Source organism: Eupeodes corollae, chromosome 2 (genome assembly GCF_945859685.1).
Source record: "Eupeodes corollae chromosome 2, idEupCoro1.1, whole genome shotgun sequence".
Classification (NCBI taxonomy): domain Eukaryota; kingdom Metazoa; phylum Arthropoda; class Insecta; order Diptera; family Syrphidae; genus Eupeodes; species Eupeodes corollae.
Window position 1 is genome coordinate 156,976,758 of NC_079148.1, and position 18,810 is coordinate 156,995,567.

The 18,810-nt window shown below is 33.5% G+C and overlaps 1 protein-coding gene and 1 pseudogene across 3 annotated transcripts in view; both read left to right on the forward strand.

The window, feature by feature from the left end:
* The window catches only part of LOC129947319 (lachesin), a 79,164-nt gene that overhangs the window by 8,279 nt on the left and 52,075 nt on the right, over positions 1-18,810 (forward strand). For all 3 annotated transcript variants that reach the window (XM_056057839.1, XM_056057840.1, XM_056057841.1), the window contains exon 2: positions 15,752-16,678. In XM_056057839.1, the coding sequence (XP_055913814.1) occupies positions 16,564-16,678 (115 nt within the window). In that variant the 5' untranslated portion in view covers positions 15,752-16,563. The remainder of the gene's footprint in view (positions 1-15,751; positions 16,679-18,810) is intronic.
* LOC129947321 (60S ribosomal protein L10a-2-like) lies at positions 14,399-14,979 on the forward strand (annotated as a pseudogene).

Below are 18,810 nucleotides of genomic sequence, written 5' to 3' on the forward strand. Positions count from 1 at the left end.
TTGGAGCTGCCCTGCTCAATGCCCCTTACTCTGCCCCACAGTCGATGTCGGGCCGAAATAGTCTAAACGAACGATAACTGTATACAAAAGCTACATACAAAACCTCAACAAGAAAGCTCCCAGCCGGAAAGGGAACCCAGGGAACCCAGTGAACAAATAAAAAACACACTCTTTCAAACTGTGTCATACCAAAGGATACGATGACGATGAGGTATCCTTAGGGCATTCTAAATATTTATTTTCAGCCGGGTGGTTGACTGCGTGATGACTGTATTTAATGGTATGCCCGGGTTGTTGTTGTTGTTATATTGCTGTTTTGTTGTTTTTCACCCCTTTTTATTGTGAACGTCATATGAAAATGATTGCTCGAATACTCTGTTACCCGATCTCACACCCACACCCGCACCCGAAACTCAAGCCAGGTCGAAGCGAAGCGGAATTTTGCAGAATGAAAATGAATTCCATTCAAGAGCAAGACCAGAACTCCAGGAGTGTTTTAGGGGCTGTTGGTGATGGTGAGTAATAACCGCACACAAAGTGCTCTTTCGGCAAGTTAATAAAGTGGCCAATAAATGTCACATTGACTTTGATAGAATGCGGTGAATGTGTGTGAGCTCTATAAGGGTAGGTGGAAAGGTAACTGGGTTGGGGCTGGAATTCGGAATGGTTTTATATAATTCCCTCAAACTAATGGAATAATTTAAAACTAATTTATGCAAATCCATAACAAGGATATCCGATTAAAATCACCACATAGTTATTAATTTCCGAAACACTATACTTGCCACTCGAACTCCAGACTTGGCATCGTATCGCTTGCCTCGCGTCGCGTCGTCGCGGTACAATGTACCTCAATTCACGGACTCGACTGTGATAGCATGGCGATGGCAGTAAGACTGAGGCCTCGCGGATAAAAAGTTGTGGTTTATTAGTAACAATGACGGGCGGCGGTCAAATAAATGTCCTGCGGCCATTCACAGGCTAATAAAAACAAACAAAGAGCCAGGGACCAGAGAGCAAACGTTTTCCGTTCTACGTTTTACGTTTAACGTTTTACAATTTTCGTTTCCCATGAACGGTTATTTTATTATTTTAGCTCATGTTGCAGTCGAATCTTGATTACGGTAATTAGGACTATAGTGATTCCAAAAACAGTTTTGTTGCTTTGTTTTAACTGATTTTTTTATCATTTTATTTTCGCTTGATATTTCGTTGTTGCTCTGCTTCCACTTCCATTTCCACTTTAAGCCGACTGACAGGAAATGCGTGAAATGGAGCAATAATTTGACTGCAATTACATAAAATGACTGCGAGAAAGTGGTCAAATTACACGGCTTGATTTGGAAAATGAAATTGTCAGCGATTTTAAGGTTTTTTTTTATGTGGTAGAACTTTTGGATGAAGAGGGTGCTTGATTGGGTTTTTAGAGTGGATGTGGATGGTTTTTGGTTGCACCATGGCCATGGGGTATTACTTAATTGATTGTTAAATGGATGCAAATAAATGTTAAATGCACTGTTTCGTATGGAGTTTAACATTTTTCGGTCTGGTCGTTCAAAATTTCGATGTAAATATTTTAATACCTGATGGTGTTTGGTAATGCGGTCAAATTGATTGAGTGTGCTGTGTGGGATGTTTTTCTGTATGGGTTAACTATTCAATGAAATATTTTGAATGGAGGAATGTAATGAGTTAGGATTCTAAAATGTTGATTGTCAAACCGTTGGTTGGGTTGTATTTTCAATTGAAAATATCATCTTTTTCACAATAAATCATCAAATATTAAAAGGGAGTTGATTACACAGTTGAATATTTTGATTTTATTCTTTAAATTGAGGTTATGAACCACCCTCAATAGAATTTTTTAATAGACTTTAAAAAGTTTACGTAAACCAAAAAGAAGTGAACAATAAACGCTTCCGTCAAAATATGTTTAAATGTAATTATTTTGAATATGATACATCAAAGTCTTAAGTCACTATATCGAAAAATTGTGGAGTTTACGATGCAATAGACTTTTTAAAATCACCATATTTTGGTTTGTAAATTAAAAGAGTGGTAAATTAATGAAAAGTATTAAGACTACAAGACATACGACTGAAATGCAACACTTGCTCAGTACTTACTATTTCTGAACAGGTCCTTATTTGGTATAAATAATAAAATATAATTAACAAATATTTCAAAAGCAATTTGCATTTAGTTCCTACTCTGATGGTTAAAATGTATTTCAAAGGCTCAATTATTCTTTAAAGTTTTTGCTAACGTTATTTTTAGTCAAAAAAAATTAGTTACATTTCTTAAAAGTTTTTATTTCTTATATATATAAACAAATACAATTTGGTTGAATGAAATGAATTTGTATTCAATAACTTCTATTTATGTTGAACCAAACATAAATTTTTACCAAATTTGCGTACTATTTTTTGTATAGATTTTATGTTTTTATGAAAAAACGGACTGTTTGATTTTTATACACAAAATTACAAATATCTAAAACATCTTTTTTGTGAAATAAAATTAGTTTGAAGCCAATATTTAAAATTTTGGAAAAAATATTTGAGTCGAAAATAAATTTTTACTAAGTTCTAGTATTGTTGTTTTTTTTGTAAAAATCGTCAACCCGATTTTTCTCAAAATTTAACCGAATGTTTTAAACAATGTTTTTTTTAATAAGACATAATTAGTTTCAAGCCATAATTTTAAATATTTGAAATATTAATATTTGATATGTGAGTAGAAAATCAATGTTTTCCAACGTTTAGTAAAGCTTTTTTAGGTCTTTATTTTTTATAAAAAACTGTTTGTTTGATTTTGTTCAAAATTTAACCGAATGCTGAAAACAGTACTTCTTATAAGAACATTTTTTTTTTGTAAAATAAAATTAGTTTTAAACCATAATCTCAAATGTATGAAAAGATATTTAAGTCGGAAGTAAATTTTTACTAAGTTTTGGTATTGTTTTTAAGGTTTTTAATTTTTGTAAAAAAAAACTGTAAGAAAACTTAAAATTTTACCAAATGTTGAAAACAATATTTCTTATAAAATGAAATTAAATTGAAGCCATAATATCAAATTTTTGAAAAGATATTTGAGCCGAAAATCAATTTTAACCAACTTTTCTTAATTTTTGTAGCTTTTCTATTTTTTGTAAAAAAAACTTTGAATTTTATTTCCCAAAATTTGTCCGAATGTTAAAAAAAATATTTATTATAAAACCAAATTAGTTTGAGGCCATAAGCGGATATATGTATGAGTCAAAAATAAATTTTTACCAACTTTCAGTAAATTTGTTTTGTAAAAAATAAATTCGATTTTTCTCTAAAATGTTACCAGATGTCAAAAACATTATTCTTCGTTGCACAAAATTATTTTGGAGATGTATTCGTTTCTTGTTCGTAAAATATTAGAGCTGAACAATTTTTTTTTTTAGTTTTTTTGATTTATAAAAAAAAACGGTTAATGGATTTTTTTTAATATACTAGTTTGTATCACTTTAGAATATATAATATAAAATTTAATTCAAGTCTTTAGCGTTATTTGTTCGTGAGATATTTTGGTTTAGCCAACATTTTCAATTTTTTTTTAAATGGCCGTATAAGAAATACCAACCACGCATTTTTTTGAGAGTCCTTCCTGCATTTTTTGAAGTCGTTATTTCTACTTGTTTTTGAGCTTTGGAAGACGAACAAAACTTCGCGAACATAATCACGTACTTACACTCGACTCTAGGGACCTTAAAACGTCAAGAAATGTCAAAATTTTCAATTTAATAAATCGAACCCATTACAATAACTTCCTATGGGAAGTTAATAAGGTAATGTTATACTTTTTTTTATGGTTTTTGATGGCTTTACCTCGAATCCAGTTTTGAAATTAATCTACCATCGTCATTTTGAAAAATCCTTATACATGTACGAGTAAGTTCCTAAAGGAGTACCTTTTCAATAAAGTTTGTGATGTGTTCCTAAATCTACAATTCATTCCTTCAATATTCCGTTTAAAAAATTTCAGGGTCTTAACTATTTCTCAAAAATGTTCATTAGTTGTATGTCTTTACCTGCCATACATTAACCTTAAAGGAACGTTTGAAGTGTTTATGCTAAAACGTTACCGAACAGAAAATCAAAAAACAGTATAAAAGAAATGTTTGATCTTATTACGAATTGATAGTCTGGAGGATTTGTTATAAAGTTTTTGGAATAAATTGAAAAAAAAAAAATTTAAAAATTGAGCACATTCAGCAAAAATTGACGTTTGGATTCAAAAATAACAAAATTTAACTCTGAAATGAATTATTCAAAAATCATAAAGGAATTGCATTCTAGATTTTTAAAGACTTGGGATAGAGTCAAATGAAGATCCAAAAGTCATCTCATGAATTATGAAATCATTTTTAGAAATTGAGAGAACTAAGTGAGATACAAAATGATCTAAAGTGTATCTAGAAGAGAAAGATTTTTAGTTTTCAAAATCGTCATACAATTTTTTGTTTAGGCATATGTTGTTTTTTAACTTAGCCTTAACATATTTTAAAACCTGATGTGATAACCAAAATGAGATTTGAATTAACGACATTTTAGTCTTTTAAGAAATCACTTAACAACAGAAAAAAATGTTATTTTGTCAAACAATGCTATTAAAGTGAAAATTAGTTTTTGAATTTTTATGATGAATATTTCCAAAAAGTGAAAAAAAAAATAATTTATTTTTAAACACACTCAATGTAAAATCGTTCAGAAGGTACAATTTTTTTTCCGATATTTTCGATCTCAAAATGGTATCGAAAATATACAACTAGCGAGCATAAAAGATGATATTTATACTAATTTGGGTTCATGATATTGGCTCTTAATACAAGAGTGTAAAATTGTGATCTTTGTATTAATTGTTTTCCTCAACTCTTCTCCTTTTTCGTTAGTCTTTATTTTTCGAAAGTTGCAAAATTTTTGAAATTAAAATGTTTTCTATGTCATATTTGAAAACTTGTCTTTTCTACATTAAATTTTCAAAACTTGAATTATTTTTGACACTAATTTTTAATTTATGAGCATATTTTTTGATTTATTGTTTGTATTTTTTTTAAAGAATGTAGTTTCTTCAGAAATTCTGAAGGTTCATGTTATGTTCTTTTTTACAAATTGTCCGTTAACATGTATTGAGGTGCAACGGTTTATAAAAAGGATTAAGTATCATTTAATTACTTAACGAAGTATTAAAATTTTACTCAAACTTGTTTTTCTTCTTGGTATTTTAAACATTACTAAATGCTTTTATTTCTCAAGTCTTAAAATGGAATCTTTCGAATAATACATTTACATTAAGCATTTTTTTTAGGATTTCCTTTTTTAGAATTGGAAACCGAATGCTCCTCTGTTACTCGTACTTATAGACGACCGCAATGTATGCCAGGGCAAGGAAGTAAATCACAATCAGCTTTAAAAACAATTTGCCAGCCTTGGGCATACTTGCACCTTTCCTGTGTGCCAAAAATGCCTATGCTTTTGGCGTTCTATCCTGAGTGCTGTTTTAATCACGAAAACTAGCACGGCGAACTTCTCGTGGTCTCTATCACCGCAAAAACTACACTGCAACTGCAACTCTAACTCTAACTCCAATTGCACTCCACTGCCATTGACTTTGTTTCGTTTTGGAATTCCGTTGTGATGACTTGAACACAAAAAATATACTTACCGCGCACCTCGCAACTCGCACCACGCTATACCGCCAACGCTTCCAGCTGCCTCGCACCACCACCGCACCGCTCCAACACTATACTTGGATAAAGTTGTATTGTTTGGCACACAGGAACAACTTCATCACGTGAACAATTCGTTAAAATTTTCTTTGGGCTCATCCTTGAAATCCTTTGGGAAATTTCACCGAAATGCTGCTTCGGTTTTAGTTCAGTATCCAGTTTCTGTGTTCTGCTGATGTTGATGGAAAACTTTCAAATGCAATTTAATAGTGCAAAGTAATCACTGTTTGTGTGGCTGTGAAGTGAAATTTGTTGCTGAGAAATGTTTCAATTCTTTGGCTTTTGGCTAAGGAAACAATTTGAATATTTTCTGGATGCAGAGTTCTGCGATGTTGATGTGTGTTGTGTGGTAAAGTGCTTCCTGTTTCGCACCTTTTGCGTCACGGTGCGGTGCGTTGTAGTGGGGCGCTATAGCTTCTATTGCTCTTCATTATAAATCACTTGGCGGTACTAAAAGTGAGCATTATTATTACTTTGCAACTTTTAACACACTGAATGTTTCTTAAAAAAATACTCGTGGAATTTGTTCGCTTAGAAAGTCCTTGGAGGTTTTCTCTCCCACGCCCGTTTGTTCCTTTATTTGTTTTATATGATGTGAATTTTTGTTCTTTTCGGTTCTCATGGATACATATGCATAGATGTTATTCATGATGCCTATAATATTTCTTTTAAGGATATTTTCTATTATTACATAATCTATTTTCTCGTTGAACGCCTCTCCATTTCCGTCTCCATCTTTGTTTTCATATTGATACTGATACTGTGTTATAGTCGTCCTTGGTTATTTTGTATTTTTTTTGTTGTATTTTGTAGGATAGGGATATTTTCGAAAGGATAATAGGAAATATTAAATATTTATAAAAATGAAATGGAACAACCTACATTATCGTTACTTTAACTGCTGTTTGTTGCTTATACTACACACACCATTATGTTGTTGGGGTAGCTAAGGTATCGTTTGTTTAATGTATCCCTTAAGATTTACAAAGCCCAGTGACTCCCGCGGGAGCCTTTTATTTATTACATTTTTCTCCTTCTTATATCCGCACGTTTTTATTTTGTTTTGTTTTTTGTTTTCGTTTTGTTGTTTCTGTTTTGAAATAAGGCGCAGAAGTTTAACAAATGGTGCTCAACAGTAGCGACGAATGGCACGGCCGGCGCGGCGCGGTAGCGGCGAGAGAAATAAAAGATAGTATCTTCTACAAGTATATAATATACCTTTATTTTGTATGTAGTATCTCCTGGCAGTGTATATACAATTGAGGTTGGAGTTGGGGGGTATCTGGCTTTGGAGTATTTAAAATGGAAAGAATTTTGTGGATCTGGCAAGAAATGTTAGCTATTTTATAATTTTAATTTGTTAGAATAATTCCCAGTGGATAGTTTGAATAATAAACCGGCTCTGACTTTGACTCCTCCGGTCGGAGATGCTTTAATTTTTCTTTGCAGAATTAAGAGAAGTTTCTTTATTAAATGTTTATTTAAATTCACCTAAATGTAGGGGTGGAGACTACAATTTGTACAAAACAACATCCTCTAGTGATGTTCATTAATAATTTTCAAATTAAATGTTCTTGTATATCTATGTGTATGTATAGAAGTTAGAAGTTTAAAAGATCAGGAATGGAAGTTTAAATTCTTTTTCTGCTAAGCAAAGCTAAAATTTTATTAATATTTTATTTGATAATGATAAAGTTCATTCAGTTATAAATATTTTGTTTTGTTTTTTAAACATTATCATATTATCGTCAATAATGAAGTAGAACCAACAGTATTTATAATTCGAAGGGTTTAAGTTCTTTTGGGTCCTTGTTTTATTTTAGTTGAAAGTGTATTTCGCACACTGATACTTTTAACAAAAACAACGGTGAAGGTTTAACGTATACTTTAATCTCATAACGTAAAAGTGATAACTAATTTCAAAAGTGATTACATTTTTTCAAGTGAACAAATAAAGAATCTCAAGACTATCTTAACTAATTTCGATATTTTTTCCATAGTCGCAGTCATGTTCATAAAAATAAATAAATTATGTGCGCAACAGTCCATGAAGAACTAGGGCCTAGTGACTTACAACTCTCAACCATTCCTGTGTGCGAGTAAAATTTTCAGAGATAGAAGGGACCTACAGTTTATATGCCGAACATGAACGGCTTATTTTGAGAAAGAACTTTTCATGACAAAAATTACTCTTGGAGGATTATTTAATTCCTTAGTACCCATGAAAACTTTTTTTTTGTAAATTAGGTGGCACAGGCAGGGATTGAACCCAAGACGCCATGCATGACAGTCCAACGCACTTTTTTTTCAAATTCATTTTTATTCATTCAATCTTAAACCTATCTTAAAGCTAGCAAAAATTCATAAAACTAGCCCAATTATCCATAACTTACAACAAACTTAATGGTCCCATAGGGACACTCTAAGTTAAACTATAACACTAACTACTAATGCCTTTCGTCCCTAAGATCTATCTTAACTTCAATTCAATTTTATTTATTTTTGTATTCATTAGAAAATTAAAAAAAAAATAATGTCAATATCCTTTTTATTTGTACTCAAAATTAGGTCCTTAAATAAAACTTAAAGCTAACTTAAACTACCTATTTTACCTATAAACTAACTATCTAACATTTTTGTTTTTTATAATTTTGTTGTCTTTTTTTTTTTTTATTCCATGTTTTTTTTTTAATGTTTTTTTTTATTTTATTTTTTGTATTTTTTTATTGTTTATTTTATTTATTTTTGTGCCACCATGACTATTCTACTTAAAACTAAAACCTTATACTATTGAACAAGTATGTAAGCCGGCCAAGGCTTAAAACCCCATCCCGACTATCCAATATCAAGTGCCGATTGAAGCCACCAAAACTGGTTCTCCTGCTTTACCCTATCAGTTCGGTCCCGTTCGGACACAGCCCTACTGAAACGAAGGAGTTTTGCTCCGCCTTGTGCCATGACGCCCCGATTGTACGTTAGTCGCCTATCTACGGTTCTTCGTCTCACGTGGTAGATTAATGGAACTGCCAATTTATCCTGTATCAGACCGCATCTGTCTAAAAAGAGGAATGCCTCTGGTGTAACGAAGCCGCTCAAGCGTGCACTTTCAAAATACTAGTCGTTCGGATAGAACGCCCCGAAAATTAAATTGTTGGTCGAAGACAATTGTCAATTCTGTTGATTCGAGCCCCGTTGTATAGGACCTCGTTGGAATATTAATGCACGTAAGAAGATTCGGCTGTCGGATATAAGCCAGTACAGCGTCCTAAAATCACTGCCGTTCTTACACCCGAAACTTCTCCATCTGGGAAGGGGCACCGTTGAACCACACAGGACAACCATAAACCCATAAACGATCATCGGCTATATGAGGGCCATGTAGCAAATTACCTTTACTCTAGGATCAAGCCGACTGCTATAAAACAGACGTTTCGTCAAAGCGAAGGCTCCTCTGGATCTGGTCAGAGCAGCATTTATATGTCTGTCTTATTTTCAGTTTCCAGTCGTCGCAATATCGCTGAATCTTGTCGAAATCACGCTGCAAGAGAATTCTAATAGCCTCAACCTTTCGGGCCGTTCTGTACGCAATTAGATAGTCGGCGTACGCAATTGCCTTTGTAAGACTACCTATCAGATTGCTGGTGTAAATGCTGAATCGGCGAATTCACCGCTCCCTGTTGAAAACCATTTTTAATTGAGAATGTTGTGGTAGAAGTTACATTTCCACTTTTGACAACAAACTTTCTACCGTTTAGCATATCATAAAGTATATACAACAATGGCTTGGCTTGGCATTAGGCCAAGCCTGCTCAGTTTCATGTAAAGACCCTCTAACAATACGGTGTCAAAGGCCTTTTCCAAGTCAACCAGAACAGCACCTGTGCATTGTTGTTTTGATTTATTCCATTGGATATCAGAAACGAGTTTAGACGCAGCATGAATTGTGTCATGACCGGCCTTGAACTCGAACTGTATATCCGGAATTATTTTTCTGTCCGAAGCTCACTTATTCAGAGCCCTATTAATGATTTTTTCTTTGCTGATGCTCGGAAGAAGACTTATCAACCGAAGATTTGACGGGTTGGAGTTGTCCTTTCCCTTTTTCGGGATAGGATGATCCACAGTGGTCTTCCAATGCATTGGATAATATGCATTATTCAGGGCATTGTTGAAGAGTGTGGTGTAAATGTCAATTGCCTCCATCGGTAAATGTCTTAGTACAACGTTGGATATACCATCGACACCTGCTGACTTTTTGTTTTTCATTGAATTGAAGATGAGCTGAAGCTCAACCTTCGTCACTAACAAGGGACTTGGTCCCGTTTGCTCGGCGATTATGGCATTTGCCAAGGAATCGTCATTGAACTGCATGAAACCGCGGTTCTCAGATCGCCATTGTGTCATATCATTTCAAAGGTAAAAGTGATTGAGTAGGGCTCTGTTTTCCAGGTCGTGGTTGGGGCGAATGATAACATTCACCTTGTACACTTGCTGGAAAGCAGCTCCCACTACCTCCACTTTTTCCTTCGGATCTTCAGTAATATATAAGTCATCGTCAAAGATGGCTTCTTCTGGATCTACAGTCCAACACACTGAACATCACGCTACGGGTCGCAGTCATCTAAATATAAAGTAAAACTTAAAGGAAAAATAAAAAATCAAGAAATTTGCAAGTTTTGTACTCAAGCTTAATACAAAAATTCATAAATTACTCCGAAACTGTACGATATTATGATGGGATACATTTTTTGTTTATTTTGATTTATCTGAATTATTTTTTAGCCGAGAAAAAATTATCAGAAAATGGTAGCAAATTAATACATTTTTGTTAATGTTTTCATTCATAATTATATCGATTATAATTTACAATTAATATTTTATTAAAAGTTTAAGTTTAAATTAATATCTATTATACCATTTTTATTGTCCTTTGCCTCGGAGAAATCTTATGATAAAATGTGTAGAGCTCTATATTTCCTGTAGTTTTTGTCTTGGCAGAATAATAATACTCGCTTTGCAGTTCATATAAATATGGTTCGAGTTGTGCTAGCTTCCACTTGTGCATTTGAATAGGTCTAAAATAATGAGAGTTCTTGAAACAAAAGCAAACCTACCAATGTGATAAAATTTCCCTTAAGCTGTTACTATTAACCAACAAAGTCAAAATTACAAAACATTTTAAAATAAACCCCGAAATCAAATTACAAAAACTAAGTGTCGGGCTTTCTTAAATTCAGACAATTCTGAAATAAAATTTGTTTCGACTATGATCAATATTCTCATATCTAAATATTATTTCAAATAGAATATCATTCATTTTATATATTTAAAAAAAACGAGTATTATATCAAAATTTCATTCTCTGGATGTTTACACTTCATTGAGTTGATTTATTTATAACAAAAGACAAAACAAAAGCAAGTCTTCATCATCTTAAGATCATCCTTTCACTATTGAAAACATTAAATTAAGTTAAAAATAAGATTAAATGTGACATAATATCTTCTTATGTGCAAGACATGATATACAAAGGAGTAATAATACCCAAGCTTTATAATGTATTTTCCACTTAAATCACCCTCAATCCATCACAAGTCGACGCACATAATCATTCATTGTCTCATCTTCTAACAAAGAATTAATCTACTTCAAGGTATAATCATGTATAAGGATAAGGATGTTCATGTTCATGTTCATATTGTACAATGTACAGTAACTACACATCTTAGAAGAACAAGAAGAAGAACATTCACATAAATAAATGAGCAAACGAAATGCAATAATTTCACAAAAAGGATTTTAAGAGAGAATATCTTTTCTTTATACAATATATACATTTATAAGATCACAATTTAAAGCTTTAACCGACCGCACATCCTGGGGTTCATTTATGAAAACTCGAAAACATTTATTACATCACATCACATCCCATCACATCGCCTTGGTTATAATCTCCAAAGAATTTGTACCACAAACAAACTTAATCACACATCATATACGCGCGAGTGAATATACCTTTTAACGTAATATCCGTAATCCTTGGAGTAAAGTTGATGAAGTTTTTTTCCTTAATGAAAATTCTACTGACAAAGCTGAGTTGCTAACAGTCAAATATTACAAATGAAAATTTGATTTACCATCATCAGGATTTTTTCCCCCATCCCCATCTCCATCCACCTCTGCCTTACCCACCCCATCCCAAAAAGTGCATGGATGATTTCACCCATAAAATAAATTCTTAAAAAAAAAAAACGAAACCTAAAAGATGCAGAGGATTACAAATAATTTATTAAAAAAAAGGAGAAGAGAAAAAACGAAACTCACAATGACAGATACTGTTAACCTCTCTTTTTACTGTCATTTTCTTCCTTTTTTTTCCAAAATCCAGCAGCTTTACCTCTGCATCAACTTCCCCTTCTCCTCTTCGTTGATGATGATGATGATGATTTTTCATAATTTATTTCGCACCGGGTCGGTGGAAAAGATACCAATTTTTTCGCTTTCAGTTGAGTGCAAAATAAAATAAAATCCGCGCGCATCCTAAATGATTCAGTACATATATATATACTCGTACATATGTCTACCTATAAACTGCAAAACCCAGTTTGCCCTGTAATAGAGTTCGTAATAGCTTTCTTCCTACACTGAAAAAAATTATCGAGAAGAAAATTTATTTAAAAAGGTCTTATGGTGATTTGAAAAAAAAAATATTTCGTTTCTTAAAAATTTGCTTTCGTAGTCAGGAACGAATTTTTCAATGGGTTTTGAATTTTGTAAGGACTTAAGATTTCCTCAACAGATTTGAAGATTATTTTTTTCAATCATAATCATCTCGATACTAAAATATTAAGTTAGAGAAAAATCAGACAAGTTTGAAGGAGAAGTAAAAGAATACTTTTAACAAATCAGGAGCAGAAAACCTTCCTAAGAGTATTGCTCGGAATAGTCAACGAAACTCTAGCATCATTTTAAGTAAAAAACAAAAAGATTGACTACGCTTAAGATCCTAGTTTAGTATTTTTGGTCCTTTGAATAACTAAATGTGCCACAATATTGTGGTTAAAAAAAGTGTTTGCATTCTGCATAAGTTATAACCAGATTTAGGGTTTTGTTGATCTACAAATTTAAAAAAGGGAAAAGAAAGGCATTTATAGAAAAATAAACAAAAATACATTTCATTATAAAAGCATTGGACTAACAAGAGTTTTTTTAAAGTTCTCAGGTAGCAATCTTTTTCAGTTGTCCCTTGGAAGGGCAGTGAAGGAGCTAAATGATCTCTCAACTTCAGCTGAATTGAGTGGAGCCTATCTTAAACTTTCAACATTATTCACTTCAATGTTTCCTGGAAGTTTTGAATCCACCTCACCGTTTATTACTGAACTTATCTGTTCAATCGATTTTAGCTCTTTGTTTCCATTGAAAACGGCAGTTAGCTTCTTCAAGACTTCCTCTGCAATGAACCCTTTTGATTTATTTAAGTTTTCTTCAATGTCAGCACTTCGCCAATTGATGTTCCTTGAAATATTATTAGACCAAGTTCTGTTTTTTGTAGGTCTTTGAAAATATGTTTTTTTTGGATCGACTAAAAACCCAAAATTGACTTAAATGTACGACAGCTGAACAAAAGAAATTTAGCCTAATTTACTACCAAAATAGTCAATATGACAACCTTATTTTAAAAAGTTGACTACTCGACAGTCAATAGAACAATTTTCGATTGTCAATTTCGGTAAGTCAATATGACAACAAAAGTAGTCAATAAAACAACTTTGGTAGTCAATATGACAATTTGGTTGTCATATTGACTACCAAAATTGACTATCGAGGATTGTTATATTAGATTTCGATTTTCAATCAAAGTTGTCATATTGACTACCGCAGTTGTGGTATTGACTACCACATTAGTCAATACGACAACCGTAGTCTTAATTTCTTTAAACCAAGGTTGTCATATTGATTACCGCAGTTGTCATTTTAGTCAATGTGACAACCGGAGTTTCAAATTCCTTCAAACAAAGTTGTCAATGTGACAACCGGAGTTTCAAATTCCTTCAACCAAAGTTCTCATATTGACTACCGGATTGTAAAAAATTTCGGATCCCAAATTGACAACCGAAAATTGTTCTATTGACTATCGCAGTTATCGGCTGAAAATTGACTACCAAATAGTCATATTGACTACCAAAACAGTCAATAGGATGACTTTTTTTCGTTCTGTGTGCGGTTGCAGTTCTTCATCTTTAATCAATTTTCTTGCAAATGCAACAAACTTTACATCATCTTCGAGAGCGCCGAAGATTTTTTTTTCCGAGCAAAATAGTCCGCATAATATGTTGCTGCCTCTAACCAAGTACCCCATCGACTTAAAATTTAAATGTAAATTCAAAAATACGATTTCAAATTCAGTTTCAAACAAACTTAGAGGTTGAAGTGGCAGTGGCAATTTAGGTTCCATATTCTTAAAAATAACAATTCGAGATGGAATCTTCAGAAATACTTTTTTCAAGTTCTACACAAAGGTGTCAACTTTTTAGTAGTGTAATATGCTTGCACAAACCATTTTCGAGTACAACTCTTGCAGAGTTTTGCCACTCTTCCTCTTTCGTCAAATAGCCGTAGAACAGTGCGGACTCTGCTAAAATGGCAACCAAGGTATCACGTGATACCCTGTAAGAGGCAGTCAATGCTACCCTCGAAACTTAATTGAAGAAGAAGCGTAAGTTCTTGGAAACCGTGGAACTGCAAATCGGTTTTAATAACTACAATCCGGCACCGTCAAATTGAATCACATTCCCCGTGTAAAGATGAAGGTTTGTGTGTTGGACGCTGAAGCTCTCAAGAAGTTGAACAAGAACAAGAAACTAGTCAAGAAGCTAGCCAAGTCATACGACGCTTTCTTGGCCTCCGAGTCTCTGATCAAACAGATCACACGTCTGTTGGGACCCGGTCTGAACAAGGCTGGTAAGTTCCCTGGTCTTTTGTCTCACCAGGAATCGATGATGGGCAAGATCGATAAAGTCAAGGCCACCATCAAAATCCAGATGAAGAAAGTCTTGTGTCTGTCTATCGCCGTCGGTCACGTTGACATGAAGCCCGATGAGTTGGTCCAGAACATCCATTTGTCGATCAATTTCTTGGTTTCGCTGCTGAAGAAGCATTGGCAAAACGTACGTTCCCTGCACATCAAATCGTCCATGGGACCCCCACAGAGATTGTACTAAGCATATTATGTTTTGTAGAAGAGAAATACAAAGATCCTCATATACGGTGCAGCGTCCGTTTCGAACAACAAAACCTTTTCTCTCTTAATCACATCGAGCCACAAAAGTCGCAATACTCTCTCCAGAACTGCGGACGTTAACAGGTACCTTCGTTCATTGAAAAAGAGGCGACAATGGCGAAGAAATGCAAAAAAGGGAATTATGGTATAAAAAGGCAAAATAAAAAGGCAAAATAAGTCAAAGTTAGTAAAATCCTATCTCTGCAAATAACATATGTTTTAGATTTTTGTCTTGGTAGTTTTTTTCTGTGAATAACAATCCTAGCACTTCAGCACTTTTAACTACAAAATAATCAATTTATTTATCACTGCTTTAAACAAAAGAAGAGGAAAATTTAGGAAGGTTTTGAACATTTGTCTATCATTTTGGGGCGTACCAAATGGACATATGTTATTATATAACGTAAAATTACTAACTCATTGGTATGAACTTAGACACACAAGTGTTTTCTCAAATTTTGTACAGACACTAGTCTTTAACACACACTAAAAAACTACGAAAGACCGAACAAACATTTTTTGCAAAAAAGGATAAAAAAGGTTTTTTTCGTTCAGTGTATAATATAAATAGAATGCACCGATTTTAATCCATCCTTCATTCGTTTAAAGTTCCCTTTATTGTTTTTATACTTTTGCAACAAAATTAAAATAAAAAAAAAACTTATATAAATTTAAATAAATAAAAAATGTATTTTTCGTAATTTCATCAACAGGACCAACTATGACGACGCGGCTAGCAAGTCATCCAGGAAGTTGATGCCATTCTCATCCATAAATCACTTGGAAACGTTTTTTTTTTGTTGGCGTTTTTGTTTCTGTACACAAAACCTTAACAAATGTGGAATAATAAAAAAAAACTGCCAACCAGAGATCATTGACAGGATAGCCACCAAGCCATCAGCCAGCATCCGAAATCAGAAATGTGTGGTGGTGCAGCAACTACTCCAGCACAAATCTGTGACGAGCAGGGAGGCTTCATTTGGCGAAAATCAACTAGAGACACAACATCGTCAACAACTCACCCAACCAGACAAAGATTCAACAATAAAATAACCCGCCCATCACAAGCGCGACATCAAACGAGTCCAAGGAGTGTGATTTATTTTTGAAAATTTCAATTTAAAAAATAAAACTAAAAAAATTAATAAAACGAATAAAAGAAAAAAGTGAAGAATCAAGAAATAATGCGCGACGGTCGATGCAGTGAATAACTCATAAATGAAAATCGATGCGAGTATTAATAAATCAAAAGATATTAAAGTGCCATAAGGAAGGGAGGGACGCCATCGACAACGAGTGAATTCGCGGTGGCTATACCTACCGAGACGACGACGCGACGACAAGCAAAGCAATTCCGAAGTTCAAAAGTTATTAAGTGATATCCGCCAACGCACGCCGGCCGAGCCACCACCTTCCGCGCCGCCTCCGCCACCGCTAGTTGTCTGCCGCCGGAATTAATATTTGCATTTTATGATTAAATTGTGACTTTAATGTGCATCAATCAGAAGTGGAATAGGTAGTCGCAATGTTTCTGTTAACGGTGGTAAAATTGATATTGATAGCATTGAACATCTTTCCCCATCGTTTCACCAACCGGAAGGTTATGTTTGTGATATATTTGACCAATCTGGTGACACATGGTGAGTTTTGATAATTATTTAAATGGAAATCTGTACAAATTTTAATCTCGAAAAGTGTTGTTAATGAAATTCAATTTTTGTATTGCAAATCAAAACTTGATTATTCGCATTGATTTTAAACTTGCCATAGGAAGTTCTTGTAATTGTTCCTATTTGTCAAATTGAAAATATTTACATATCTCGATTCCCTAAAAATGAATCAGAATTTTAAAGAGGTATGTCTGTGTGTTTACTTATAAAGGTCCTTAAGAATTGGCGAAGATTTCGACTTCAAACATACATTTCATATTTGTTTTTCGTATAAAAACGTTTACCCGTTTTCGAGTAAAATAAAAAAAAATGAGAATGGGATGCGACCCACACTGATAACTTCCCACCCCGTCTGTTGATTTTTCTTGCTTAAAAGTTTGTAGGATTTCGTGTTTTGGTTAAAAAGTTCTCAGTTGAATTATTCTTAAAAATTTTTAATTTACCAACAATATTTTTCATATCAAGAAAGAGTTTAGTTTGCAAATCTAGTTTCGTTAAATAGATTTTTAGTCGAAAACAAATGTTTACCAAATTTAGTGATTCTTAAATTTTCAAAAATTGCATGAATGAAATTAATTTGAACGATACCAAGAATCGAACGTCAATTTTTATCAAATTTGCGTACTATTTTTAGTAGATGTTATTTTTTATTAAAAAACGGACTTTTGGAATTTTTATAAAAAAAAACTACTGAATATCGAAGACAATATTTTATTAATTAATATTTTTAATTTTTAAAGCTATTTGAGTCGTAAGTAATTTTTTACCAAGTTTTAGTATTGTTTTTTTTTTTGTTGGGTTTTTATTTTTTGCGAAAAAAACTGTCAATTCGATTTTTCTCCAAACTTTTCCGAATTTTGAAAATGATATTTCTTATTAGTGAAAATTAATTGGAAGCCATAATTTCAAATTTTTGAACAGATATTTGAGTCGAAAATCAATTTTTACCAACTTCTATTAATTTTTTTCTTTAGGTTTTTTTTTGTAAAAAAAACGGTCAATTCGATTTTTCTAAATTTTTTTCAGAATATTGAAAACAAAAATGTATCCCGAAAGTGGGAGCTTAACATCTTTTGTGCTTAAAACCTTGGAGCGCATTCTTGATTACCATATTATAGAAATCCTGGTTGGACAACCTCTCGAAAGCTCTCAGAATGCTTATCTTAAGGGCAAATCTACGGAAACTGCACTCCATGATATAGTGTGTACTGTAGAACAAACAATCCTTTATCCACTCTTGCCACCTTCCTAGACTCTTCCCACCTTTATAGACATAGAAGGTGCTTTTAACAACGTCCTTACCGAATCCATAGAAGAATCGCTCGTTAAGTTCGGTGTAGAAGACTTCATTCGAAAATGGATTACTTCCATGCTCAGTGGTAGGAAGATTCGAGCCACTCTAGGCAATACAATCGCAAAAAAACAAGTGAGTTGGGAAACACCCCAGGCTGGTGTCCTTTCGCCTCTTCTATGGCTTCTGGTCATGGATACAATTCTTGTTAAATTAGTGAGATGTGGAGTGAAGGCGGTAGCCTATGTGGAGGATTTGGTGCTATTGGTGTCAGGAAAGTACACCTCTGTGATTAGTGAAATCACGCAGTCAGCTTTGAAGAAAGGTAGCAGCTGGACCACGAGTTGTGGACTAGGAGTTAACCAAAGTAAAACTGAACTGCTGCTCTTTACCACCAAAACTAAAGTACCGCCCTTCACGCTACCTTGACTCAATGGTCAAATCCTATCATTGTCTTCCAATGCAAAATATTTGGGAGTTATACTCGACCCTAAACTAAACTGGAAACTTAATATTGAAGTACGGGTTAAGAAGGCATGTGTTGCCTTCTACGCCTGCAGCAAAACTTTCGGCAAAAAGTGGGGACTTCAGTCGAAGATGATTTTATGGACGTACACAGCCGTAGTATGTCCAATCTTTACATATGGTTCGATTGTATGGCCTGCTCTTAGCAAAGCCTATAATATTGATAAGATAAAGAAGGTTCAGAGAACAGCTTTCGTGGGCACCGTACTTGGCCAACGGACGCCTTAAATTTTATTTTGGATCTTCTACCAATCGACCTTATTATTAAATACATAGTTTTTTGCAA